The sequence below is a fragment of the Lathamus discolor genome, chromosome 5 (assembly GCF_037157495.1).
Source record: "Lathamus discolor isolate bLatDis1 chromosome 5, bLatDis1.hap1, whole genome shotgun sequence".
Classification (NCBI taxonomy): Eukaryota; Metazoa; Chordata; class Aves; order Psittaciformes; family Psittacidae; genus Lathamus; species Lathamus discolor.
The window spans coordinates 49,930,031-49,957,563 of NC_088888.1; the positions used below are offsets into that span (position 1 = coordinate 49,930,031).

Genomic DNA, 27,533 nt, shown 5'->3' on the forward strand with positions numbered 1-27,533 from the left:
TGAGACTGAGGAAACTGAAATCAGTAAGCTTACAATGAACTGAGAATGCTTTTTAGTATGAAATAACAGGTCAAAGAGGAGTTCATATAGGCATACCTCGGTACAGCCACTTAAAATTTCATTATTTCCTTCTTTTGGAAGGATTATGATTCCATTGTGAAACTGGTGAAAACTTTAGAAAAACTACCTACATTTGACTTGGCTTCCCACCACCACGTGAGGCTCCATTACGCGTTTGCACTGAGCAGGTAAGAAACTACCCTTCTTTCTGCTGTTGAACAGTAAATCAGAACTCAAAACTTTACACAGGGTTGGTAATCCTGGGTGAAGCTCCCTACTGGAGTCTTCATATGCAGCTCTAGGGCTTTCACTGAAGCAACTCTGGGGACTCATCTTCATGATCAATCTAAGCTTTCCTTACCTCTTGCACTGTCAAATTCCATTTATTTTTCTCTAGCTTAAGTGTTTGATTTGTCTTTCTCTGGATTAGCACCATTTTTTCATTTCAGTACCTAAGTCAGGGCAAATAAATACCTAACAGTATTTTACCTCTGCAGAAATACTGTAAGTATGGCTGTATGAGTGGCAGTGCTGCAGTATTTGTGCTAACTTAGACACAGAATCATAGAATGTTTTGTGTTGGAAAGATCCTTAACGACCTTCTCGTTCCAACCCCCCTGCCATAGGCACGGACACCTTCCACTAGACCAGGTTGCTCAAAGCCGCATCCAGCCTGGCCTTAAAACATTGATGGATAATCTCATTCAAGTCTTGAGTTTCAGTAGTCAGGGGACAGGAGAACTTGGATCATATGTCCTTCAGAACATTCCATTATATTGTAATAATGAACTAATTTTCATGTTCTCTGATAACATGCACAAAATGCGCCACATGGAGCAACATTCACTACTTTGTTGGGTTAAATGAGAGCCAAGCCTGGATTTTTTTCCTAGGATACTGGCAGTTAAGCAAGGCACTAAAAGGGGAGTTTTTCAGTGGAAATTGCAAAGGTTTTCTGCTCCCTTGCTGTTATCACAGTGAACATTTTGCTATTAACATTTAATGGAGTGGACCAGGTGCCAGCAGGCATTGAAATTCTCAAATGTAGAATATGTCTACAGATCTTCCTGCTTCTCACAGATTTGAATGTTGTAATTCAGGTTCTCTGAGGAGGCTGAAAACAGCATGTCATGTCAAAATATGTCACGAGTAGTTAGTTGAAAAAAAAACAACCGCCTGTTTTTGAAGCAAATGAAAAACCAAAACAACAAAAAAAAAATAACAACCCAGCTATCTGGCATTGTTTCGCCTGAATAAAATGTCCCCATCCTTTCTTTTTCCTTTATACCAGGTATCAGTATAGTGTACCAGTATTGTGCCACTTTTGTTTCTGTTTTGTCGTAAATATGTGGAGTTTTGCAGATTAAATGATCCAGTATGTATCTGCTACTTCTGCATAGCCTTTACAAAGGTCACTAGCTGTACCTTGGAGTTCTAACAAGTTATTTAGACCTCAAGGTCATCATTTTCTAAAATAAAGTCACCTCTGAAAACAGGACTCGACTACTTCACTGGGGCACTAAAAAACCTGCAAACCTGCAGTATATTCTTAGGCACATCCTTATACTTCATTGGTTCTGCTGGGACTCCTTGCAGATTGAAAAGTCTGTTTTTATAGATGTGACTGTAAGATGTAGCTTTTGAGGTATGTATCTGTACTTGTTCTCTTTGATGACAAGTATCTGTCGTACAAAAAGTCTACACAGTACCTCCAAAGGACTTAAAATCAGATTTTCCTCTCCCTCTTTTCTCCAGATTGTGCATGCAACTGGAATCCATGACGGCTGTGAAAATGTTCATGCTTTGGTGTATGCCAAGAAGGAATTACTTGGCTAATTGTAGCTTTCTTCTATTGGTAATATAGAGGATATTTCGTAAGCTAAGGCAGGTCTCAAATATTCTACACATCTGAATGTCTGATGTGAAAGCAACTGTCCCTCATGCTTCTAATCCAGGTCACTAGTACGGAAGGATGGAGCAGCTCAATTAGTCAGGATTAGTCTGACCTAAATCAAGAAAATGTGTGACTGCATTGATGATGGAAGAGTAAGCAGAAAGAAGAGTAGGGACCTTTGTCTCTGGAGACCAGCAAACTCTAAATGGCTTAAATTACAAACCACTGTGCCTTTCTAGTTTTGTTCTCATTAAGTTCAGCTCGCTATTGGTTTGATCTGTATTGGTGATTGTCAATATGAGGTATGGAAGAGTTATCTGTCTCAAACTCCATTCTGAAAATAGCCCTCTGTGATGAAAGCCAGATAAAAAAACATGAAGAAGCTGCAGACTTACTCTTATGGCTTTACTTGAGTGATCAATATGAGAAGACATAAAGAAGCAAACCTTCAGCAGCTGGGCAAATGATTAGTTGTCAGGGGAGCTAAAATAACACAGACCTGAAGAAGACTGTTACTTGCTCATCCAGGAGCAATTTATTTCTCTCTCTGGAGCCTGGGATTGTAAGCGCTTGTTCATCTCAGATGAGTACACCAGCCTTTTGCGCCACTCTAGAAGTATTCTGGGAGCCTGCTGCAGTTTTGTAGTCTGAGGAGACTTGCCCTAATTTGTTAGAATTTGACTGGTCCGAAGGTTGGGAAGAGATGGCACTGGATTTCATTTATCATCAGGCTGAGTCAGAAGTAGAGTTTGCCCCAGCACATAGACTTGCACAGAGTGTTTATGTTTTTTTCTTCTGGTAAAGCAGTTTATGCTATCTGCTGAAACAAGTGCTTTTGCTCTGTTTTCATAATTATCTTTGTTATGTTGTTATTCATCCTCTGCTACCCATTCTGCTCCACCTGAACCTTTTCTTCCACATCACCCCCTTCTGGAGCTGCATTCATGAGTTCAGAGATCATGAGTTCAGGTATTAATTACAGTACACAAGCTCTGATCTCTGAGGTTTTACACTGACACTGCTTGCGCAGATGCATCAGAACTTTGATATGTTCTTGTAGAGGGGGAAGCAAAAATCCATTACTTAACCTCTGGTCAAGTAGTGTCTGTTTTAAGATGGCTGTGGCTTTTGATGTGGTGGTTTTTCTTTCTGAAGTAGCATGTCTTCCAAGCTTCTTCAGTGCAAAGCTTGCAAGACAGGTACAAGGTGACTTTTGTGTATTTCCCCCAATTCAAATTGTAGACACTCAAATATTACAAGCAATTTCTTCAAAAGAATTTAGTACTCTCCCAAAAATGTCAAAGAATAGCTCTTGCAGAGGAAGGAGTCATTTACTTGTTCAATACACAAATATGTAGGAAATGTTAAACTCTTGATACTGAATGATACACATATCCAAACTGTGAGTCATCAGGAAGTGTCTAATACTTGCAATTACGTGGTTTATTTGTCTGATGTACTTTTGTTAATATTACCTTTTTGGCTTCACTTCCTAACCTTCCCTTTCATGGGAATTCACTCTGGTTCGTGCTTTTTGTGTTGGTTTTTTTTTTGCTTTGTTGATTTGTTGTGGGTCTGGTTTGGGTTTTTTCCACATTCAAAATGTATATTAAAAAAAAAATCACAGACACAGGTTGGAATCTTTTTTTTCACTTGTGAGACATGAATTACTATGAAAAAATGTTAGGTAGGAAACCAAGGTTTGTATCTTTCTGTTTTGTAAGAAAGTAACATGTGGTCTTTCTAAGAGTTGCCCTTGAGGCTCTTGTTCTGTTGTCAGTGCTTTGCTCTAGCTGATGCTTCATGAGAAACAAAATGTATTTGGGAGCTGGTGTAAAGGTGTTCAGTGATATTAAGTGAAAAAAAAAAAGAGGAAGGAGGGGGGAAGTGAGTATACATTTAATATAGTCCATTGTGTCTAGAAGCACATTTACATGGATGAAGTCATACATGTGTTCAAACATAAAAAGAAATACCTTTTTATTACTAACTTTATTGGATTTTTAATCAATTTTTTTATTTTTCAATAGGCGAAATCTGCCTGGAGACAGAGAGAAAGCTCTAGAAATTATGATTCCCCTGGTAGAACAGGAAGACCAAGTAGCTTCAGATATGTACTGCTTAGTTGGGCGAATTTACAAGGACATGTTTTTGGAATCTGGTTTCATAGATACAGAAAGCAGGGACAAAGGGACATTCTGGTGAGTACTGTTTTAGTAGTCTGTGTCCTTTTGTTAGCTTTGGGAAAATATTCCTTAAACAGGCATGTATTTCAGCTGGGTTTTTTTTTTTTCATGCCATATATTTGTCATCCTTAAGGGATACACTGAATCTTATAGTGTTCTTCACTTAGGTTCTTCACTTAATTGTCAAGAGTGAGATATTTATGTTGTTAACAGATCCAGATCTGGTTCCACAAAGTTTTTGAAGTACCTGAGACTTGGAAGTTTAGGTATTTCTCATCAGAGTGTATTTTTCTTCTTCTCAAATGTGAAGTCACTGGTTTACAGTATCATCTTATTATTCTTAAGTGCTGAGGGCTGAGGTTTAACTCTGCATTGATGCTTAGGATGTACCATTCTGTTTGTTTTGGGGTTTTTTTTCTGTTTTTGGCTTCCATGCTCACAAGCACTGTGACTGTTGCAAACTCATTCTGGCAAAAGTTTTATTATTCACCCCATCATCACCGTATAGTATATGCATATTACAGTGGATTACAGTACCATCAATAGACAAAGAAGCGCATAATAGGCTAGACGTTTTTATCTTAATTTTAAAAGCAAGTATCATGGTTTTTATTGCTTTTGAAGTGCACTAAAACACTGTAATGTGCAATAGGCTTAAAAAATGGAGGCAGTGGATGCCATCCTAGACTTCTGTGAGGATGAGCTGCTTTTCTCCATTATGATTCAGATGAGGATACAGACAATCTGTGTCTATGTATCCTGCACATCAGATCATAGTTCTGGTCGTCTGCTTGTCAGCTGCCTGTTGAAGTAAATGCTTAGAATGGAAAGCTTTCTTCTCCCTTCATCATTTGTCACTTGTTTTCAATAAACCAGATTAGAACTGTCTTTGGTAAAAGATAAGATAAAACTGTTTACCATTTATGGCCTCAGAATACAAGTACAGTTTATAGTTGCTGGTCATGCTTTAAAGTTTTGCAATGCTTACTGGATTTTTTAAAACATATTGAAATAACAGGAATGCAGCATATTGTCGTCATTCCCCTCCTTCATAATTTTGGATTTAAAAAAAAAAATATTTATTCTAAGACAAGCCCATAACAAACTTTCAAGATCCTTAAAAAAAAAAAAAAAAAAGAAATTTTGCTAATATACTAATAAAACAAGGAAACTGTAATCCTGTATATAAACACTCAGCATTATCACAGGCTAAAGAGTATGAATAGATATTAATTTTATTATTATACATCTTGCTTTTTTCTCATTTGTAGTGCCTTATGAACAGATAAACTTTGAGATTTTCAAACCTAATTGGATTAAGAGCAATTATAACAGTGATAATTTCATTTAGCTGTTTTAATACACTTTCAATAGATGCATCTTAGAAGTCATGATATTCATATATAGGGGAGTGACGGGAAGTGATTACAGTCAGGCACACCAGTTTGGGAAAGGACAGCAGGCTGGCAGCTCCTTTAACAGGGTAGGATGCTGACCCTCCAGCTCCTAAGTAACCTCTTAAGTCTCTGGCAAGTAAGACAAGATATAGACCACTCTGCCATAGGACAAGGAGAATCTCTGTTGATTTAAGCTGCAGTTCACTGGAAGCTGTGCTACATGGGCCAGTTGCTTTCAGTTTGTACTGTATGCTGGATATTGATTTGAATTCTAGTGTTAGTCATCTAGCAGGCTTAATGTGGCTGAAAGGCTGACTCATAACTCATTGGAAGGCTTTGGAAAGGAGACCTACTCTAGTACTACAGGAGGCCACAATGGGAGAAGGTGTGTGTAGGAACAATGCCTCCATGATAGTGTTACTTTGTTGAGATAAAGGTTATTATCTCAGTCTTGAAGAAATGAGCATGTAGGAGAACTATATTGAATTGCATATAGTAAGGATTTGGCAGCAGAACTAAAGTGTTGCTTTTGCAACATCTGGTGATGTCAAGGTACTTTGGTCTATTCCAGAAGGAAGGGGAAAAAAAAAAGGCAGGTAGTGTTCTTTCCTGACAATTAAAAAGGCAGAATGAAAGACGTCTTTCGTATAAATATGAGAGAAGAGATGAAAGATTGATAATTAACTGTCACTTTCTTGTTGCATATTGACAGTGTAAATCAGACTTACCAAAGCTATCGTCTTTATTCAGATCTTTCCACTGCTACCTCCCTAATTCCGTGTCTGCACTGCAACATTTTCTCAAATGTCATCTTTCAATTTCTTGATGGTGTTTATAATTGTACCAGCTGAGCCAGTCCACTTCATAGGCAGACTTTTAAACCTTACCACCTTTCTACAAATCTACAAATCTACAAATTCCTCCAGTGATACTGGGGGCATGACAATGTCAGCAGCTGCAGCAGTTGAATTTAAAACAGTTAACAGACGTGACTTGTGACTTGTTTAGGAAACCATGAATATTTTCATCTATTCAAAATTAATTAATGCATGTTATTGTTTTATATTTATGCGCAGGTTTTAAGAATGTCAGCACAGGATTGCACCAAATATAAAATTACACTTTTGGTTGTAACAATTTAGGGGAGGTAGATGGGACTACAGATGTCTAAGGTACTAGGATTTCTTGGTGTGAGTAGCACGTAAAGATGGCTAGAAAAATGAGTTTCTGCTGGGAAAGGGAGAAATTTGAAAAGAAAAGGCAAAATTCAGACTTCTCTGCTCATCGTGGTTTTTTTATAGGGCTAGACTCTTGGCCAATGATTAAGTTCTTTGGAGGGGGGCAACTGCAGTATGGAAAGAGTATATATATAGCAGATTGAAGAGGAGCCTGTCTTGAAGTTCTGGGCAGCAGAGACTATGTTAAAGGATGCAAAGTCCTGAATCATTGGATTCACAAAAATCCTCAAACCAGGCCAGACATTATTTGTGGTCTGCTAGGATCAAAATGCCTTAGCTTTGCTTGCATGTCGAAGCATGGTCTGGAAGCCAAATCCTTTGTTTTCTATTATAGATTATTTTTCTTTCTTATGTATTAATCTTACAACCTGCTTAACTTTTATTATATGATCCATCTCTTTGTCTAGATTTTTCCTATTGTTTTGAAAGTAATTTTAAAGTCTTTACTTTTATTGTAGCAGAGTTGTGTTGACTAAATCTCTTGTGCTCTTTAAGTCACGTACGATATTCTTGTTTGCCTTCTCCTTACAAGAGGGTGTATAAGTGCATGTGTGTTTGTGTAACATGCAGCCAAACATGTTCTTATTCTGTAGGACAAGTTTAAAGCACTGTTGATCTGCTGTTGCTGTTGTTACCGCAACTTGCATTAGTAGCATGAGGATAGTGTGTGCTGTGTTTGTGTGAATCCCCTTCTTTTAGACAAGATTTAGGCTAGGTGAATACCACTGCCATTCTTGCTCACTCACTCTTGAGGAGAATAAAATCCGGTATACTTGGTCTTCATGTGAATAAACTCATGGACAATGTCAATTGTAAGGCACTCAGTAAGGAATAGATTTGGAGTAGCTGAAATCATAGCTAAATGAAGCGTATGTTTTGTATCACTTGCTTTTGTGCTTATGCATATTGATATGCTTGTTTATCACTGCAGCAGATCCACAACAGAATCTAAGGTTTTAAGTCAGTGAAAATTCGTACATTTAAAAATAAAATAATAAGGTTATTAATAAATCTAACTGAAACAGGTGTCTTAAAAGCTGATAGTATTGTTTTCTTTTCTTTCATCTCAAAATTGGCAATCTAGTGAGATGCTATAACTTCACTGGGATGGATGAGTAGGGTCTGTGCTTGTTGTGCAAGGGAAGAGGAAATGGGAGGAGGATAAATAATGAACTCCTAAAAATAACCCCAAAGCGTGTGTGGAAAATGGTAAAATATTTTTACTTCCATGGATTCTTGCTGTGTAAACTGAAGATAACCATTTAAAGTGCCTAAAAGTGTAATTATGTCCCTGCTAGATTGCATTATTTAGAAAGTAAACTTGTATGTTTGTTTTTTTTCTAGGTTCAAGAAGGCGTTTGAGTCAGAGCCAACATTACAGTCAGGAATTAACTATGCAGTACTCCTCCTGGCAGCTGGACATTGCTTTGATACTTCTTTTGAGCTGCGGAAAGTTGGTAATTACAGCTTGCAAATTCACAGCAAAATCACATTCTAATGAAAGTATGACATCACCCACTGTTACAGGGGGAAAATCTGATTGTTGCATACAAATGCTTTGATAGTGACTATGTGAATATTTAAGTATGTCTTCCCCATCACCACTGATCCTACCTGATTATGGGTGAGTGCTGTCATGAAGACCTGGTTCCAGTTTCAAGGTCTTAACTGATTACTAAGGCTTAGTGAAAACTGACAATCATCTTTCTTTGCACTGGCATCATTTGTGTGAAACAGGGACACCTGAAGAGGGAATCCAATTCCAGCTAGCATTCTTTAAAACAACCAACCATCCCCCCTGTAGAACTGTGGGAAACAGGAACAAAAAGGCCATCCTAAGAGTGGGGAAAATGCACTTGACTTGAGCTTGGGATGGGCTGAGAGAAGGAAGTTTCTCTTCCAGTGTTTTCTTAAAGGTTTCCTGAATGTCTGCATTCATAGAATCACAGAGTGGTTTAGGTTGGAAGGGACCTTTTAAGGACTATCTAGTCCAGACCCCCTGCTATGGGCAGGAACATCTTTCACTAGATCGGGTTGCTCAACCTGGCCTTGAACACTTCCCATGACAGGGCATTCACAACCTCCCCAGGCAAGCTGGTTCAATGCTTACGAAGGAAGAACTAAGGTGTCCGTTTTGTTTTTGTGATTTTGTGGTTTTGCTGGATTTGAGGGGAGTGCAAAGTCAAGATATCCTGGTTTCAGCTGGGATAGAGTTAATTTTCTTCCTAGTAGCTGATATGTAATACTTTTAGGGAAGGTAGGAGAGAAAGCACTGAATGTTGTAATATGTAGAAACATATCCATTGCAACTGACATGCTTCTTCATGCATTAGTATAATTCTTGACTTTATGGGTTTTTTGGGGGGCTTTTTTGTTTTTTTATCAGTCTCCTGAGGGGATTGTCAAGTGAGGACAAAACAATGTTCTTCATTCCACAGAATGCTCCTGTACTCAGCTTCTGCTCTAGGTTAGAAGTTAGGTGTGCACTGTGTGTCTGAAGTCATTCTCTAGATAGAGAATTTCTTGAGTGTGAAGGTCAGGGCAAGATGGTTACTTCTGTGGTGTGAATGAAGGTATTCATGTGAAGGTGATAGGCTGCATAGAGTTTCCCCAACTACTGTGTTGGCCATTCTGTGAGTGGTTGAGATTTTGTTTTCTGGGTCAGAATACTTCCATCTCCTACACTGAAATTTGAATTCTTGTGCCAGTGTAGGAGGTAAAAATACATGTTTTGCTTTCTACATAGCATTTGCACACATTCACTCAGCTGGTTTAATTCTATATTAGATAACTTAGCTAATTCTATATTAGATAACTTAACACACTAAATTAGTGTGTAGTTTAATTCAAATCCTTCCATTTTAAAGAAACTTTTCAGTGGCATATAGCCAACCAGATTTAGATAAATTAATTGTGCTGATGAAATCTGGGTGTTACTTGTAGGCATCAGATGTTTGGTGTCATCTTGTCATGAGTTTGTCCAGTGTTATTTTCCCTGTTGTTTGTATGGAGAAAGTTACAGAAATTAAGGGTCCTTATTACTATTTCATCCCTGGCTGATGAATGATAAGGTGGAGAAATATCTGGTCCCTTTCCACAGAACCTCTCCTCAGGGAGGCACATCCCGGCCTGTGCTGTACTCGTGGATTGTAGTTTCCCCGGTGCACCAGCTTACATTTAGCTTTGTACTGCAAGGTTTGTACTGTGAGCTGGCTTGAGTTGTGCTAGATTCTGAGGATAATTTACTATTTTCCTTGTCTTGGGCTAATGTTCATGTTTTAAACAAAAATAAGCAAAACCACAGAGGTTGTGTGGGAAAATGTTTTGATGTCTCCCTCCCCCCGCATCCCAAGAATCTCTTACATGTGTGTCATTCTTTCGATGTCTCCTCCTGTTTAGATCTGTGTGTACGAGACCATTTGTTCACAGTAGCTAGATTTGCCTGGCAGTGCTTTCAGTTTGGCGTCCACCCACAGCATTATCTGTAGCACATAGAAATTAGAGGAAGTCTGTCTTCTACTGAGAGATGAGGAGGGAGGCTAGAGCAAGCTGGTTTAAGTTCAGTCCGGGTTATATGGAAATTAAATTGGTAGGCTGGGAAAGGCTATGGAAGGATATGGTCCCTAACAGCACCTCAGAGGAGGCTGTGTGAGGCTGTAATTAGAAGATGCATATCTTATTGCATTGGCAATAATGTAATAAATCCAGGAAAACTATGATTAAGTTCAGTAGCCAACAAAATTTTTACTAATCTGCAGTCAGATCAGAGAATTTGCATTCTGAAAGTTCCTTCCTCTGCTTGTCAGCTAACAGTTAATACTAAATGATCATGTCAAACATTAATGGCAGTCCTATTTTCTGAATAGTATTGATCTCTTAACTGTACAAAATTGCAGAACCAGAAACGCAGTGCTTTCTGTTGACAATAATGATCTCTGCGGTCTGTGCAACTCTGGCACAAAAAGGATCCTGTAATATGAATTGTTCTGTCAATATTTGAGAAAGGAAATCAGTTTATTTATAAAACCTTTATAGTAATAATTAACTGGTAATATCTACTTACTGTATCTTACTTTCTTCACCAGCTGTGGGTATATTCTTGGTATTACAAAATTAATGTCTTTTTTGGCATTAATGGTTCCTCTATTATGGCTCATTTATTTTTAAGGGCAAATGGTTGGAATTCAGCTGCTTTTTTTATTGGGTTTTTTTTCTCTCCCCCTGTGAATGCCAAGTTTTTAATGGAAGGAAAGACTCCTTGACTTTGCCTGGATTTTCTTACACTCTCAAAAAACTTTTCAAGATGATGAAATCAAAATAAGCTAGAGAAGGACCAAACCCACTGGAAAACAAAACAAAAAAACATCACCTCTATAGATTAGAGCTATAGTCTTTTGGGCATATTGCTAATTTCTCCACGCTGCATCTGCATTTTTCCAACTTGCCTTATAGTGATAAGTAAACTTGTAGATGAGCTTTGTAGATGAAGGTCTGCAAACTAGTGTGAGTTTTAGCACTGTGTACCTCATCTTTCTCAGAAGAATTTGATGAGGGGCTGATGTTGTCTTCTCTAAGGTAATAGGACCCACTTCACAGAACAGTTGTAAAATTTCCAGTTCATCCAGGCTACATAACAGTAATGATTCCTGAACTTGGTGTCCTTTGATATCATCACTGCTACACATCTGTCCTTTCTCCCACCGTTTATCTCCCTTATTCTGTGAGCTGGAGCTCAAGAGCCTAGCTACCACCAGCCTTACCCTCCTAACAAACACTTCTTGCCACATCAGTAGTCCCAGTTCCTCCCCATGTGAGTTGTGCTTTTCATGAAAACCACACACTGAGTGTGTACTTTGCTTTGACTCTGTTCCCACCTCTGGAGCACTGGAGGGTTCTGATGGGTGTGTTTCTAGAAGTGCAGCGAAGCACAACAGAGGGTGTAAGCTTGTGAACCAGTGCTGCTGCTCACTGTCACAAACAGCTTGTTATTGTTTGTCAGTGAGTGCCATCTGCAACTGTGTAGTGCCATCACCTGGTACTCAGCGAGGACACTCCATAAATCTAAATCACTCCCTTTCCTCTTCCTCCCAGCAAAAGTATACCAGTTTGAAATTATTCATGTATCGATGATACCAGTTCCTTATTTCCCTTGCGATGAGGTCACATGCAAAGCCAGTAGAAGTTAGTGGGTGTCTATCTGCTCTTGTGTGCTGCTCATGCGCATACAGATGTTTTACTCTAGCAGAGCCCTTCAGCCTTTGGGGATATTGCTTTACTGTAGAGTCCTGGGGGAGACTTTTTCTCCATTTACTGTGTTGTGTGGATAGTGTGTAGGTCTTGGTTTCTAGAACTCAACTGAAGCTGAACACGTTTAACGCAAATTCCCTCTTCCTATCCTATACCAAGTGTGTATATACATCCTCAAGCCATGTCTTGACAACGTGAATGTAATACAGCACCCTGCCTTAAAGCCTTGCAGAGGTGGTAGACAAACATGGTCATTGCTGCACCTTGTGGAGTTGATGGATGTGATATGCATTGTATCATGTTTCAGGTAGATCCGTGATATTTTGTAAAATTTACTGCATTTTTTCTCTTTGGGAATAACGAAACAAACTTCTTTCCCAAGAAGTGAACAAATAATGTTTTTTATATGATTTAAGTTTATATTGTTCTGTATGTTACCCAAGCACAACAATTTCTTGTAAGAGAGCACAAAGTATGAAGTATAGATGTGAAATAGGCTATAGACCACTTGTTTAAAATTTCGCATTTTAAAAACATTGTCTATTGTTCATAACATAAAAATGGGAACAGTGTAAGAAATTAGATGAATTTTGCAGACTGAAATGTAGCCAATGTAATGATACCCATTGTAATAGATTTGTTGCTGTTTCCATTATGAAGTTTAGTCTGATATCTACTCAAGGAAAAAATAAAGATCAACAGCTGCATTGAAATTTCCTGTGACTACTCAGCTTTGATATCGAGGACAATGGGAAGTTGATGTGGGAGGGAAACTGTCATAATGTAGTAGTGTGGGAAAAGTGAATAAAAGACTATGCTAGTGAAGAAGCCCGTGTTGTAAGCTGCAAATTGTTTTATTTGTGGGGGATAGCGTAGCATATCTCATGTTAGCTATAAATATGTGGCAGCTAATATGAACTAAAAATCATCCTGAAGACCACGGGGGAATTTGTAGTTCTCAGAAAACATAGCAAGTCAAAACTGAAACCTGAGGCTCTCCGTAGTCTTGAGTTGCTGGGGGACTTACGAATATTAATAGATGTCTTTCATTGGGGTAGGACTTGCGGCAATTAAAAGAACATCACTGCTGGAAGAAGCCCAGTGGATCATCTGTTCCTTCTGCATGGGACCTTGTCTATAAAGGTAAGTTTGGGGCTTGGGGCTTTTAAGTCAAAAAAACAAAGCAGAAAAAAACATAATAGGTGCCTTATTCAGCATCTGTTAAGTTTTTACAGCTATGTTGTGTAGCCTAAGGCCCCAATTTACCTTTACAGATGAGGTCCATGCAAGAACATAGGTAATCTGACTGTGGCCTTGTCCTGACAGTGATGTCTTAAAGTTCCTTTCTTGAGGAGCCTTTAGGAAGAGGGGGAGGGACAGAAAAAATCTGCTACCTCTTAGGGTGTTTGGAAGGCATATAACATTAACTGGTAAGTATGATTTGCATCTTACTTTATTGAAATGGAGAGGCTACAGTAATTTAAACACTGAATAGATTTCAAATCGGGGAAATGGTTATTTTAAAACTGCATTAATATATTCCTGTGATCTATTATTCTTTTACTACAGGAGTAAAGATCAGCAGCCTCCTTGGTAAAAAGGGAAGCTTGGAGAAACTGCAGAGCTATTGGGAAGTGGGATCTTTCTTGGGGGCCAGTATGTTGGCTAATGACCATGTAAGAGTGATCCAGGCTTCAGAAAAGCTGTTTAAGCTAAAGGCACCAGCATGGTAAGGTCATAAATGAGATCGTGTACATTTCTATGTATTAAAACATTGGACTCCTTCAGCTTTCACATTTGGCATCATATTTACTGACAAGAGACTGGTTTTCATTTTTTTTAAAACAAATTTTGCTGTCTGTATATAGTTTCACTGTATTTTTACGAGGACAAGGGACTCTCTTTCCCCTTTTGCCCTTATTCAGAAATAGATTCGCTATGGGTCTTTAATTTGGTGTCTGAAAAGGGCAGATTCAACATTGGCTCCATGTTCTTCTGAGAGCAAGGGGAAAAGGAGGAGTTGCTTTATGGGTGCCATATTTGAGCAGTTACATTGCTGAAGAGAAGTGGTAGTGGCATGTGGGTTTAGTCAGAACTGCCTGGAAGTTTTTGGTAACACAGACAGCTTGGCTAGAGAGGCATGAATAAACCTTGGAATACTGTGATGGTACTTGCACATACTGGCTGCTTTAGGAACTTGAGAGCAAATCAGCTCAGTATGGTGCAGGTTGCATCTCATTATGGTTGAGAAGAATGCAGAGTAAAGTCCAGTTAACAGAAAGGTTATAAATTTAAGGTTAAAGGTTATAAATCTAGGTTGTCTAGGGACAACCCTATAGAGTCAACCGCTCTTAAGTAAAAGCTGAGAGATGTGTGCTCTGACAGTGGGCTCCCGGCACTTGTTCTGCTTTGGATATAGGCAGAAACTAAGAACTGGTCACCTACTCAGTAAAGGGCTGGGATCCTGTTAGCTGGGGAGAACCAAGACTCCTTTCTGACCAAAAAGGTTGTCACTCTTTCAATTGAAAGAGTGTATATGTCTCAGCCTGTCTATTTTTGCCTTTTTGTAAAGGCTAGTGTTTCCAAATGCTGATCAGATGGGAATATATGTATATATGCTAAAATATGGAAATGCTAAACATCTATATCTGCATAACATAGGAATTATCAAAATTAAAAACTCTCATTTTCTGGCCAAATATTTTATAAATGCTGTTTACAGTGTGTTTATCTGCAAGGTTTTCAATTTCTACTGTGTGCATGTTTTACTGAGAAGCTGGATAGCGCTCCCTGGAAGTCTCCTGGTAGTTTCCTGGAGTTTATGAACACCTGGTTGTCAGGATTTTATGTACCAGTGCTTTTGGGGTTTAAGTCTGTGGATTAAACTGTGAATATACAGCACACTCATTTGTACTTCAGGAAGGATTGCTTCTGTGAAAAATTCCTTCCCAGTCTCTTGCTTGCTGTTCAGCAGAGCCTGCTTAATGCAAAGGGGAGTAGATATCCCCATGGCCTAAGAAGGGTGACTGGAAAATGCACAGCTATGGAACTGTTCCCAAAGTTTACATTATACCTTCCTCCCATAAGCCTGGCAACACTTCCATGAATAGTCTAATTGCAGTAAGGTTGTGGCTGCAATAAATCCTCTTTAAGCATGTATATCTCATTGCTGTAGCATTCATAAGAGCTGCATAAGATTGTTTACAACTTCTTTTGGAATACACCAAGAGAAAGCAATGCTATGAGGAGCCCCAAAAATCAGCCCCGGAAAGTAGAACAGCAGAGAGAGGGATGAGCTGGATTTAGGGGAGACTTTCAGTGCTGCTGTTGTCCTTCCTAGCATGGTCCCATCCTTTCATGGTTTAGGACAGGAGACAGTATATGGGATCAGGAATATATGCAGGAAGGAGTGTCCCAGAACTCCTTTGTATTTCAGGTAACTAATATAGCAGCTAGAGTGCCAGTTCTAAATGAGGAATTGTTATTATTAAAAGCGGTCCTAGAGAACCAAAATCTTATTGGCTGCCTTGGTGTTGCAATGGTGAATGTTTCAGTTGTGGTTAGAGATGTTATTACCTACAGACTGTATTAAATTTACCATCTATATATGCTTGGATGATCACAGGTACCTGAAGTCTATTGTAGAAACTATTTTGATATATCAGCATTTTAAGAAACTGACTCCAGAACAGCATATGGCCAAACAGGAACTTGTGGACTTCTGGATGGACTTCCTTGTTGAAGCCACAAAGACAGATGTCTCTGTAGTTCGATTTCCAGTAAGTGGTTGGTTTTTTAGCTTTGTTTTTGGGTTGGGTTTTTTGGGTTTTTTTTGTTAAAATGTGACACGAAGGAAATGAACACAAAACACTGCTTGCTTTCAGTTGGCCAGACAATAAACTGCTTGTTCAGAAGAAATGTATTTGGCCTGTATATTAGATTAGTTTTTAATTGATTGCACATGGCCACAATGGGTTTGCACGGTGTGTTCCATGTAAAAGTAATTAGGAAAAAAGTCAAGATAGAGCTTGCTATTTGGAGTTTGCTACCAATGGGTACACTTCTAAAGCAAACCTTTGCAGTATATTCCAAGTGATACTGTATTAACTATATCATGTTTTGAAGAAAAAATATTTAGCTTCATTCTAGCTCAGCAGGCTTTGCATAAACTACTGGCAGTTAAACCCGTGCTCTGTTAGAGGTTGAAAATCAGCCCAAGCAGTCAAAAATGCATTGCTCCAGCTACTAGACAATGTAGTTTAACAAGATCAGACTGTAAGTATGTATCTATACTTTTCAGATTTATTCCACAAACATTTTGCTAATTATTTTCATTAGGTGCCCTGGTGTTGAACAATGTCCTGAAAGTATTCTATAAAAAGATCTTTGTTCCCTGTCATATTCACTATATATGTACGAGAAATAATGTCTTGGGTATTCCTTTTAGCTAACCATTAGCAAATAGAGTTTCTTATTTTAAATAGCAGTTGCAGTTGCCTCCCAAATGCTTGAAGTGCACACTGGTTGTTTTGTACAGTTCTTCTGGCTTCTGTGCAGATGGGATAATAAACCATAAGGAAGATCTGAGTGCTGAACTGCAGCAGCTTGAGGCAGTAAAGTGAAAGCAACATGAAACTCTCTAGGGAGTCTAGTCCTCTTTCTCCAAGGAGAATGGGCGTAAAGTTTTGCAGGGAAGCAAAATACATTTTGAAGCCTCTGTTTTTTTTGCAAAAGACAAGGCCACGTTGTTCTTAGCTTTTTAATGATCAAATGGCACAATAAGATGTTTAAAATAGGCTCTGACTTACAAAACTGTCCAAGTCAAATGGTTTGGATTTTTGTTAATACTAAGAGACAAATTGAAACTAATCACTGCAATAGCATAAGCCAAAAGATAAACCCAATGACAGCATCGTTTGATTGTTTGATTGCTGGAAGCTTTAAAGATCTTGAAGTAGTGCTGGCAGAACATTATTAAAGTGGCAGAGTGGCTGCCTTCATTTACTAAGTGGTTATGTTAGACTTAAGTCTTGCTGCACTGCATCCCATCTCTTTACAATACGGTTCTAGTTTGTTTCACTTATTTCAGGAGATCTTCTATAACCTTTAGCTGTCAGCCTTATGCAATGGTGTTTGTTGCTTTTGAGAAAATGATTTGATTTGGTGGCTAAACTTCACAGTAATCTAAATCAAAAGCAGTTTAGTCTAGCTCTAGGTTGGTGCATTTTTCTATTTTACCCAAAAGCATTTCTGCCAAAAGATGATGAAAGTATACCATGAATCCTGTTCACATGGGAGATGATTCTTGATTTCAAAATCTGATAGTTGTCAGAGAAATAATTTAGAAAATTATGACATCTGCTAACAATTGGCACATAATGGCCTTATATTAAAAAACTAAATTTAGCTGCCTTTTTAAAACTCTTAAGTTGCTGTCAGCCATACTAAGCTAGCCCAGTATGTAAAATTTTACCTTTCATTCTGTTTCCCCTGTTTTTCCTACTATGGTATGACTACAGAAGTACTTTTAATAGATCTTAATAATTTTTAAAGTTCTACATAATTTGTACTAATGCCAATTTTTTTTTTTTTCTACGAGGTTTTAATATTAGAACCAACAAAAATCTATCAGCCCTCATATCTCTCCATCAACAGTGAAGCTGAAGAGAAGACTGTATCTATCTGGCATGTGCTGCCTGATGACAAGGTACACCATGATGTCTGTAGTTGTACCTTTTTTCACAATTTAAAATTATGCATGATAGGTAAGGCATATAACATGTAAGCAGTTGCATCTGATGGATTCTGCAGAGGAGAAAAGTGATTTAGTAACACAGAGGAAGATGCTGTGGGTATATGTTGCCATACGTTTTTTACTTTTTTTTTAATATGGCATTCTTATTTTTTTTCTTTATTTGTCCCGTTTTTCAATGGATCTTTTATCCCCATAATTTTAAAAAATAACTTCCAGCTACTTTCATATTGTTTCACAACAGTATATAATATCCAAGTCTGTTGCTTCATAAGTAGTTTACAATACACTGTCATCATACAAATAATGTAGCATAACTTACTTATGCAAACAGAACTATCTTCTTTCTGTACTTGCATTATTGCTTGTCAGCTGTGGTAAATACTCTTAATATGAGAGTAATAGAGACTGGTGTCTTAAAATAGGACCGTAATGAATCAAAAGCCAGAGAAGTATTTGGCAGAAGGATAGGTAGATGCTCAGAAGGTCTAGAAATCAGAAAAGCCGAGAAGTCCATATGTCAAGGTGTGAGATAGCCAGGCATATTTGGAAAGCAGCTTAGAAAATCTGGAGAAGCAAGGAGAGAGGAAAACCTAGAATGGCTATTGCATTCTGGGATGCTGAGGAAGCATAAGGTTGGTAAGAGTGAAGACAGGGAGGACGTTGTAGAGCCTCAGAGAAGGACGGGAGCATGGAAACATGGGGGAGAGTATATGAAGAGTGAATGGAGGCTGAGTGAGCTGGAGGCATAACACTGGAGATCGTGCTGTTTGTAAGAGCTATCACTGTTCATTCTTCCATGGCAGCATTTTGTTTGCCTGTGGATAGAACAGTGAAGACCTGTTTTTCATCTAATTCAACCTTCAACTTTCATATTTGTAGCATGTTAAAAGAGAAACATTTGTTGCATACCAAATATGTGAGGCCATACTGCTTAGAATTTTTGTTGCGAGTTCATGAGAAAATGTAAATGAACAGTAGCTGAAATAGTGCATTTAGAGCACAAACCAAAATGTTTGCCTGGACCACTGAATTTCTATTTATTTGTGGTTTGTTCTGACTAATGTTTTTCCAAGTAGGCTCAGCCTCTGAGAATAACATAAAAAATAAATTTATGCAACTCTTGGACAAAAAATTTGCCACGCAGTAAATAATGATTTGTCCGTAGTACAGAGTAAACCCTGTTATTGTAAAGTATCTGTTCTGAAAGTATTTCCGTATTCAGAATTTAGTCAATTTGTTGTTGTTGTTGTTTTATGGGTTTGGGTTCTTTTATTAGGCAAAAGAGTAGGCTTAGTGTACTGGCCATACGTGGCATCTTATTGCCTTGACTGCTTGCATTCTAGTTTGAGTTAACTTTACTTGAGCATGTGCACTCAAATTCCAGAAATGGCATTTCCTGGTGCATTCATGTGTCTTTTACCTACTGAGATATTTTGCTTGATACTTTCAGTAATGGCCTCTTTCTTAGATGTGTCATTTGACTGCCCAGTCATCCTGAGAATGGGAAAAGGATTTGAATGTATTAGTCTGTACCTGTTTGGTGTCGGTAGATACGTATTTCGTCTTTGCAGAGTTTATAACCTTTGCTTTGTAGTATTTTCTGTTGTTGTAATTCTGTTATTCCACTTTTAAAGTTTCCTTGTAGTACGTAATATCTTTCCTCTCTCCCCACTTTCTGATTTGGGAAGTGTATCTCTGTATTTCTGCAGATTAGATTGCTGCCCTAGTGTTAATCATTAGACAATGTTGTCTAATGTTGTCTAATTTGTCTAATGTTAAGCATTAGACAAACTCAGTTTTAAATGGATTCCATAGTATTTTTGCTCTGGCCAGAATCCTTACTGTGGTAAACATATTCAGTAGCTCAAGATCTGATTGATACTCAGTGCAGGCATCCTTGCCCTGCAAGCCATAATATCCATCAAACGAATATAATGGGCAATTTGATAGTTACCCCTTCAGCTGTATAATTTTAATCTGTTGTCGCAAGTTTGTCAAAGTCCTTAGAATCCATCAGAAATCTTACAGGGAGAAAAGGGACTAGAGAAAGTTGGAGATACCAGCTTCCTTTTCAGTTGAAATCAACCAGTGAGATAGTTGTCTTTGATAAGAGATTTTGTGAAGGGAATTGATGTATTTGTCAGCCCACTACAAAGAGGAACGCTCTTTCTTTGAGCCTTGCTAATCTGAAAACAGGCATTTTAGAGACCGATTAGCAAGCAAAGACCACCCATCCCTACTGCAAGGGCAGGTTTGGAAGCTTCTTCAGCTATCCAGTTTCAGTCTACCTGCCATAGGTCTGTCAGAGCTTAACCAGCTCATACTTCAGGTTTTAGTTCTGTTTGTTTTCCAAAATTCAGTCAGTGCTTTAAGAATAAGAATTGTGAGTTACAAAGTGTATGAACTTCCTTTCATGCACAAAAAAGCTGAATTTCTGTCTTGAATCCAATCTGGAACTCAGTGGAGCCTGCAACTGGCAATTTTTGTAATAAATAACATGGCCTCTTCCTTTTCTGTAGCTTTTTTAGCAGCACATTTCAGCATTTATGCATTTAGTAATACAAAGTTTAATATAAACAAATGCTTATAAAATTCAGATAGCATTATATTTGTATAATCCATGTAAACTTTGCCTTGCGGTTCCCTAGTTTTAGCAGCCCTTTCCACATGGGGTTAGAAGAATGCAGCAGTACTGTTTGCAAGTTTGAAATAGAACAGCCTGTCTCTGTTTCACATTGGCTTCTCAATCCATGTTGAGTTTTGTTTTGGGTGGTTGATGTTTTTTTTTGCCTAACCGAAGAACAGATGCTGAATTTGGATAGCACGCCTGATATATTTACTCCAATGTATTAAAAACTTGGCAAGATCATGAGGGACATAACTTTTATATTATTTCATTGCTTGAGAACTTTGTGTGGTAAATAAAAGGTGCATGAATCTGTGAGAGATTAGTTGCATGTAGGTGAGAGGTAAAACTCACAATACTTACGCTTCTTGTTCTGCTTCTTGAGCATTTCTGCCTATCAGGATGTATATTTTAACTTATTTAGATTTTAGATTATTCCCAACAGTGAGAATTGGACAAGTACCAGTAGCAGAGCTCTGAAGAGAGTTTCCAAGCATGAAAAATTGGAAAGTGGCACAGCTTGTGCATGGACAGGGGCGTAAAAGGCAGTGCATGTACACCTTCCTTATTAGCACAGGGACCGAGTTGGTGATCTTTCTGTGTGCAAGAGAACCAGGCAACTCAAATAGTAGTTTCACAAACGCTCCATACTAGCATCAGTTAGTACCTCCACTTCAAGATGCAATCCCACCTTTTGCTAATATTGGGCTATTCTTCTGTCCCAGTACCCCACTGGAGGAACTCTTCTCACGATTTAACATTGAAGAGATACTGCAGTTACCACTTTGTACTTTACAATTATGATAGTGTGAAGCTTGTGCTTCAAGAAACATGTTTGCTTGTGTATTTGGTACATTGTGGTAGGCATTTTATATTATCATCACAAACTTTACTGTGATATGAGCAGGAAGGAAAGAATTACAGAGGAGGAGGATAAAATTGATGTAGGAAGCCTTACAGAAAGCTGTTATAGCTGAGAGAATAAATTCCACTATAATTTCCTGCACATTGTGCAGGATTGTGCAGCTATTTTGGCAGTGTATCAGTTCTGACTTCTCTATATTTTACTATTCATGAAATGTTTTATAAGGTGCACATTTTCGTATCTTCTTTTGGAATACATTTGATTACGTTTGTGTTTGACACTATGCCCTTGCTATAGATTGCCTCTCGGCAAGAAATGTTCCAATGCATTTTCATTGCTCAGGTCACTAAAATGCCAAATGAAAATCAGCTTTAGAAAGCAGAAGTCCTTCAAATGCATTGCTCATTGTGGTGGGATCCCAAGGCTGCCGGGACTTTGACAGGGTGTAGTTCTACCTTTTCCTGAAAGGAGAATGTTTGCATTGAAAGATACAAAAGGCTTCTGTTTCTTACAGTGAAGTTTTATTGGAACATAAACATACAGCAGTATGACTGTCTACAAAGAGAACTCAGTTCTGCTGAATGTGACAGATGTAAATTTAAGAGATCTGGAAATAAGTGAGGCCTAGCCTTTCTTTGTGTTTTCATAGGATGGCTTCTTTCTTCAGCCTTGTTTGTTACTCCAGCTGCAATTAGGGGCTTTGTGCATCTTTCCTGCTGCTTTCTAGATTCCTAGGGAAATAGACCCCTTTCTTCAGACACTGTTCTTAGGACACTTGGCCTTCAGATTTGCTCCTTCCATGAGCAATTCCTTCTGCTTTTCAAGAATTTCCCACTTTGCTCTCTAGCATCAGACTTCCTGCTTGTAGCTCTCTTTGCCTGGTCTTCCCACATGCTAGGGCATTGAGCATGCAGAGCAGCAGGCTCTTGTTATTCTCAGAGGTGGATTTCTCCCCACGACACACACACACTTTCCAGAGGGTCACATGTGACCCCAGGTTCAGCATCCAGACCAAGCTATACAGGCAGCCCTTCTGATCAGCTCTCTAAAACAGTATATTGTTTTGCATGCTTTCTAAAATGGTACATTGTGTTTGCAGAGAAACAGTGAAGAAAGAAACAACTGAAGACCTCTGTCTAGAACTTCTGTTGCCTTTGTTTTGGGTGGGGAAAAAAGAATAATTCCCTGGAAAAAAATAGCTGTTAAAAAATAATGGGCAGTTGTAATGCAGGATTTTCTTTTTTCTGCCTCTGGAGTTTCAGTCTAGAAGATACGGCTGCTAGTGCTTTGTTCATAAAGAGGAATGCTTCATGCATTTATTTTTTTTTTCTGCGTGTTACAGAAAGGTATCCATGAGTGGAACTTCAGTGCTGCTTCTATCAGGGGAGTAAGGTAAGTTGTTTTTCTTTCAGATTTTGAAATGAAACGAGTGATTGAATGAGTATTGTATTAAGCTGCTACTGTGGACCTTCGTGGAGTTAACAGATGCAGAACTGCAGCAGAGTATTGCAGGTACTTTCACAGGTGCCCTGCACTAAGTGAAGCCCCAAGAGTCTTATTCCAGATTCAGAAACCACCACTTGCAGAGTTCATTATGTAAAAGTTACCAAACATGGCTTCTTGAATTAAAGAACTATATTTCCTAAAAATGGTAGTTTCTTTATGCTGATTAAAATAACTGCCAGTGTTTTATGTAATTTTACCTGAATTCTGTCACAGCCAGGAATTGCACAGCATAGGCAGGTGCAGTAAGCTGGGAAGTAATGTGTGGATGCAGAGCAGGAGGATATGAGGAACTGACGAGATCAGGGTGTTTTAGCAATGTTCTGATTGCTTACCTGTTGTTGAGGTTTGGTGTGCAAATGCACATTCGGGGTTGGTTTTTTTGTTTGTTTCTGTGTCTGTTTATGGGTATGGCAGCAAAACTTTGTCAGAGAAGGCCCATAAGGAGAGGAGTCTGTCAATGCACAGTAGTAGCGTGAATCCCAAGGGTTCATGTGGAGTAGATTAACATTGTTTAGTAAATCATAGGATCAGGAATGATATGTGCAAGACTGGCTTAACCGGATTAGAATAGAACAACGTTCAAGGCCACCTTCCTTTTTATCAGCACAGTTCTCTCTTTGGGACAGGACTTGTGAGGTAGTGACAAAGGAGGAAATTTTGCCATCTATTTGCTTGATTTCAGCAAAATGTTTTCTGTCTGCTAGGGAGACTTCTTCTAGGGAAAATTCTTCACTGGATTGTGTGCCATAGTGTCAATAGAGAACAGCCAAATCCGAGCTAATGGGCCAGCTCTGCTAGCCCATATTGAACCCTGTTTGTCAGGGTCCATCTATGCAATCTGATAGTAAGAAAGTAGTGTTCCAGCACTGCTGTGACCTTTTCTTCATTGTAGTCTCTTTCTCTTTTTTTCCTTAAGATTTATCTATACTTTGTCATCCTGCAACTTTCCACTTTGGTTTTTGCTTTTAGTGTAATTACAAAAAGAAAGAAGTCCAGAAATCTTACATTTTTTAATAGTTATTGCTCTGTTCTAATAATAACTGTTCCATGCACACAAGGCTGTTGCTATGTCTGCAGGACGTTTTTGCACAGATGGATGATTCTTTTTATTTCCAAAAAGTAACTTAAAAAAATAAACTATCAATAGGCACAGAAATTCAGTCCTGCGGGATTCAGCTTATTTTAGGCATAAATTGCAATGATACTTAGTTCAGTCTGGTTTGGGTTTTGGTTACAGTATGTTTTTGTGTGCTTCTAAAAAAAGACAAAAAATCCTCAACTATTTATTGTCCTTTTTGTTTGGTTTTTTTTTGCTTCCCCAACCCCTTATTAAACCGTGTGTGGTCAGTACCATTTCTGGTGTACACTACTGCATTTATTTAAACTGTCAGTTGTCATTTACTTTGTCAATTGAATTTCAAGTCTGTTCATCAGGACAGATGTCAAAAACAACTTGAAAGACTTGACAGTGAGCCAAGAGTCACTGTGAATTCTTAGAAAACTCTCTGGCTGTCTCCATGAGGAGCTGCAGGAGGAAATCTTTATCTTATGCAAGTATAAAACCAAATAAGACTTCTTCTTGTTTTTCTTCTTCTTCTTCCCAATATTTGCAAGTTTCTGAATTAATTTTTCAGTTTTTCATGGTTTTTCCTACTTTTATGAAGGCAGGTATTCTTTGGAGTGGGACAGCCTTCGGAACCAAGCCTGCTTCTAATGTTATCATATCAAGACTACTTTGGGCTCCTTTGAAGCTCCTAGACTTAAAGTGGTCTACAAAGGGGGAGTTCTCAGCTTTATGAGAATTCTCAACCTTTCTAGACTAGTAAGAGCCAGATTTGTGAGTGCAGCCTTAATGTACAAGGCAGGTCTTTCTACATCTGGAAGGCTTTTCCAACAAAAGCCTCCATAAATATTTACTATATTACATAAGGAAAGAGCAGATGTGAAGAGACGTCTAGCATTGAAATGGCTAACGCTTTTGGTAAATACTTCAAGGAAGTGACTGAGGGATCATTTTTTCTGTGTGCCGTGTAACACAGCACTAGGCCTTCTAGGCTTCGCTAAACCAAAACCAATATGAATATATAAAGATGATAATACACTGAGCAAAAGAATGAGAACATGTATCAAAGTGTGTGCGAATGAAGAGAAAGCTGGTAATGCAGACACAGAGAAGCCCAAATATTAAGAACATATAATAACAGAAATATCCTGGCTTGCTGTGGTCTAGTTTCTAGTAATGCAGGCAGTCATACAATTTAGTCTTGTTCACAAACACAAGTTCCCTCTTAACACCAAACAGGTTTATTGTACCAACATTTAAGTTTCCCAGATTTCAGGTGCAATCAGTGCCTTGTTTCATGAGTAATAGAGTTGAGCTCTCAAGAACTGCAAAGGGACTTGGAAAGCATGTTGTGCACTCTGAGCTGCACAGTGCTAAATCACACCCTGTATGCAGGGAGTCATAGTAATTGGGTTTAGCTTAATAAACTCGTTGATTAGTGATTTGTGCACTGATGTAAGTAACTCTGCTTTTGTCATATGCTTTCTTGACCTCTTAAACACAAATGTTTATGATTGAATCAGGCCAAAATATATTTTTAATCTTAAACGCTTTATCAAGAGTTTTTTGAACATGGCTGCTACCCTAAAGTGATTTGCATCTTAGGTTATCCGGAAAAGTTACTAGTGTTCTGCAAAGCTGACATCGTACAAGCAAAAAGATACCAGCTTTATTTTTCCAATTTAAAAACAAAAAATAAAGTAGCAGGCTGAAGTTGCTAGGCTACAAGTTGGCTTTTTCACAGTGTTTGGGACAAGCCCTGGATTATGAAATAACTGCTACTTGTGGTGTTTCTGTGGGAGAGTGCCTCAGAGGTCATGCTGATGAATGTAGTGTTAGAAGCAGTGAAAAAGTTGTGTTCAGATCTGCACCCAATTTTCTTTGCAGCTTAAGAATTGGTAACAGAGATGTTTATCTTCCATCCCAAAGTTCTTGGAGCTTGGAGTCTCATCAGACTGCTTAATTGTGACAGTGGGAGGTGTCTGTACCACTACACTTCCAGAAAAGAGGCCAAAGTTTCACCAAGCTGCTTTTCTGTGGTTGCTGCCAATGCTCAGCTGTTCTATCTGCTGCTTCATCTGCAAGTAAAAGCAAGTTATAGTTACAGCATTTGCAGTATTTCTCCTTGTCTGAAGGGAGTTCTGGATGCACACAAGCTGGACACAAGCCGTGCTCCATCGTGCTTCCCTGTTTGTCTTCAGAGTTTCACAAGTGCAGCACCAACTCTGCTGTCACAGAAGTCAGTGGGTATTGTGTGTGCTTGGGAACTGTCAGAATGAGCCATTTCCTGAGCAAATTATCATGTCTCTTTTTATAACTTGATATTTTTCAGTCTTCCTTTTTTTTTTCTTTTCCAGGGAGGAAAGCAGCATTTAAGCGCTGTAAACGTTCACTTAAAGGCCTTAAATATTTATGAATTTGCCTGCCCTCTGTGTACACTCCACATTCTTACCCTTTTATTCACTACGGTGTTAGTCAGTGGCTTGTGTGTACGTCAGGTTTAAACTGACTGTGTGTTCAGTAAAATGTTCAAACTCGCATGAAACTCAATTGAAATGAATGAGTAATTCCGTTAATATCAGTTACTCCATATCTGGAGAGTTTACCTGTGTGCTTTAAAATGTTGAATTAAAAGCTAGTGTATAAACTGGGGACAGTGACTGTCTTCCCAGATGTGTACATTACTTAGCACTTATGAATTTTTCCTAACATAAGAATGAGTCATCACCCGCAAAGGCAAATATTCTTATAATTAAGCTTTCTCTTCTCATAAGCAGCTTTATGAAAGGCAAGCCTCCCAGCTTGTCTGAAGAGCCATTTATCAAAACTTAGAGAGTACCATAGAGTAATTATAAAAGGAAGCAAGGATCAGACAACCACAGATACTATTAAAGGTGGAAAATTACAAGTATTTCCTGATACTGAAAGAAAAAATGTTATCAAATCATCAGTCATTTGGCACAATGGAGAATACCATTCTACTCTATTGTGCTATAAATTAGGTAAAAACATGGTGGCTATCTTGATCCAGATAAGAGATTGATTTCAGTAGGACTGTGGAATTTTTTTCCCATGTCATAAGAATGTTAAGGAGATTTAATTTGTCTTTGTTTCTCAAATACTGCAATATATTCTCTTCTAACACCCTAACCATCTTGAGTTTTTATATTTTCTAATATGGTAACAGTAAATTATACTGGCACTCAACGTGTGACAAAGTTACAAGATTCAAATAATGCTTAATATTTTATATAAGGAGCACAGTAACAACATGCATGTGTGACAGTTCTGGTGAATGAATATCTTTGCAAGTGCTGCAGCAGCCTACTTGGGTTAGAACACTGGTAACTGTACCAGAGTTTGCACTCCTTCTGCTCTTCTGTTGAGACATCTATGCATCCATGAGAAAATGGCATGCATATTTCCTCATTACCTTTGTTCTTTTGCTATAGCAAAGAAAGTCAAAACTGAAGAAAGACATGAGTGGGCAAGGGCCATAAAGTCATTCACCTCATTTATTGATGCTGATTTAATTTTAAAGTTTTGGTACATTGATACATACTATCAGTGTACCAGTTCAAGGAACTGATGGGAAATTTTTGTGTTCAGCATTGAGCTGTGGCTGATTTCTAAAGCACGACGAGCTCATGATTTGAGGTTGAAATCCAGCTTTCTAACATGATCCTGAAACCATGT

At 38.4% G+C, this 27,533-nt stretch overlaps 1 protein-coding gene across 2 annotated transcripts in view; it reads left to right on the forward strand.

The window, feature by feature from the left end:
• Nucleotides 1–27,533, forward strand: part of MAP3K5 (mitogen-activated protein kinase kinase kinase 5) — a 99,849-nt gene that overhangs the window by 42,791 nt on the left and 29,525 nt on the right. For both annotated transcript variants that reach the window (XM_065680767.1, XM_065680768.1), the window contains exons 6-12: nt 142–248; nt 3,985–4,155; nt 8,120–8,232; nt 13,592–13,751; nt 15,648–15,801; nt 17,622–17,729; nt 22,611–22,660. In XM_065680767.1, coding sequence (XP_065536839.1) covers nt 142–248; nt 3,985–4,155; nt 8,120–8,232; nt 13,592–13,751; nt 15,648–15,801; nt 17,622–17,729; nt 22,611–22,660 — 863 coding nt within the window. The remainder of the gene's footprint in view (nt 1–141; nt 249–3,984; nt 4,156–8,119; nt 8,233–13,591; nt 13,752–15,647; nt 15,802–17,621; nt 17,730–22,610; nt 22,661–27,533) is intronic.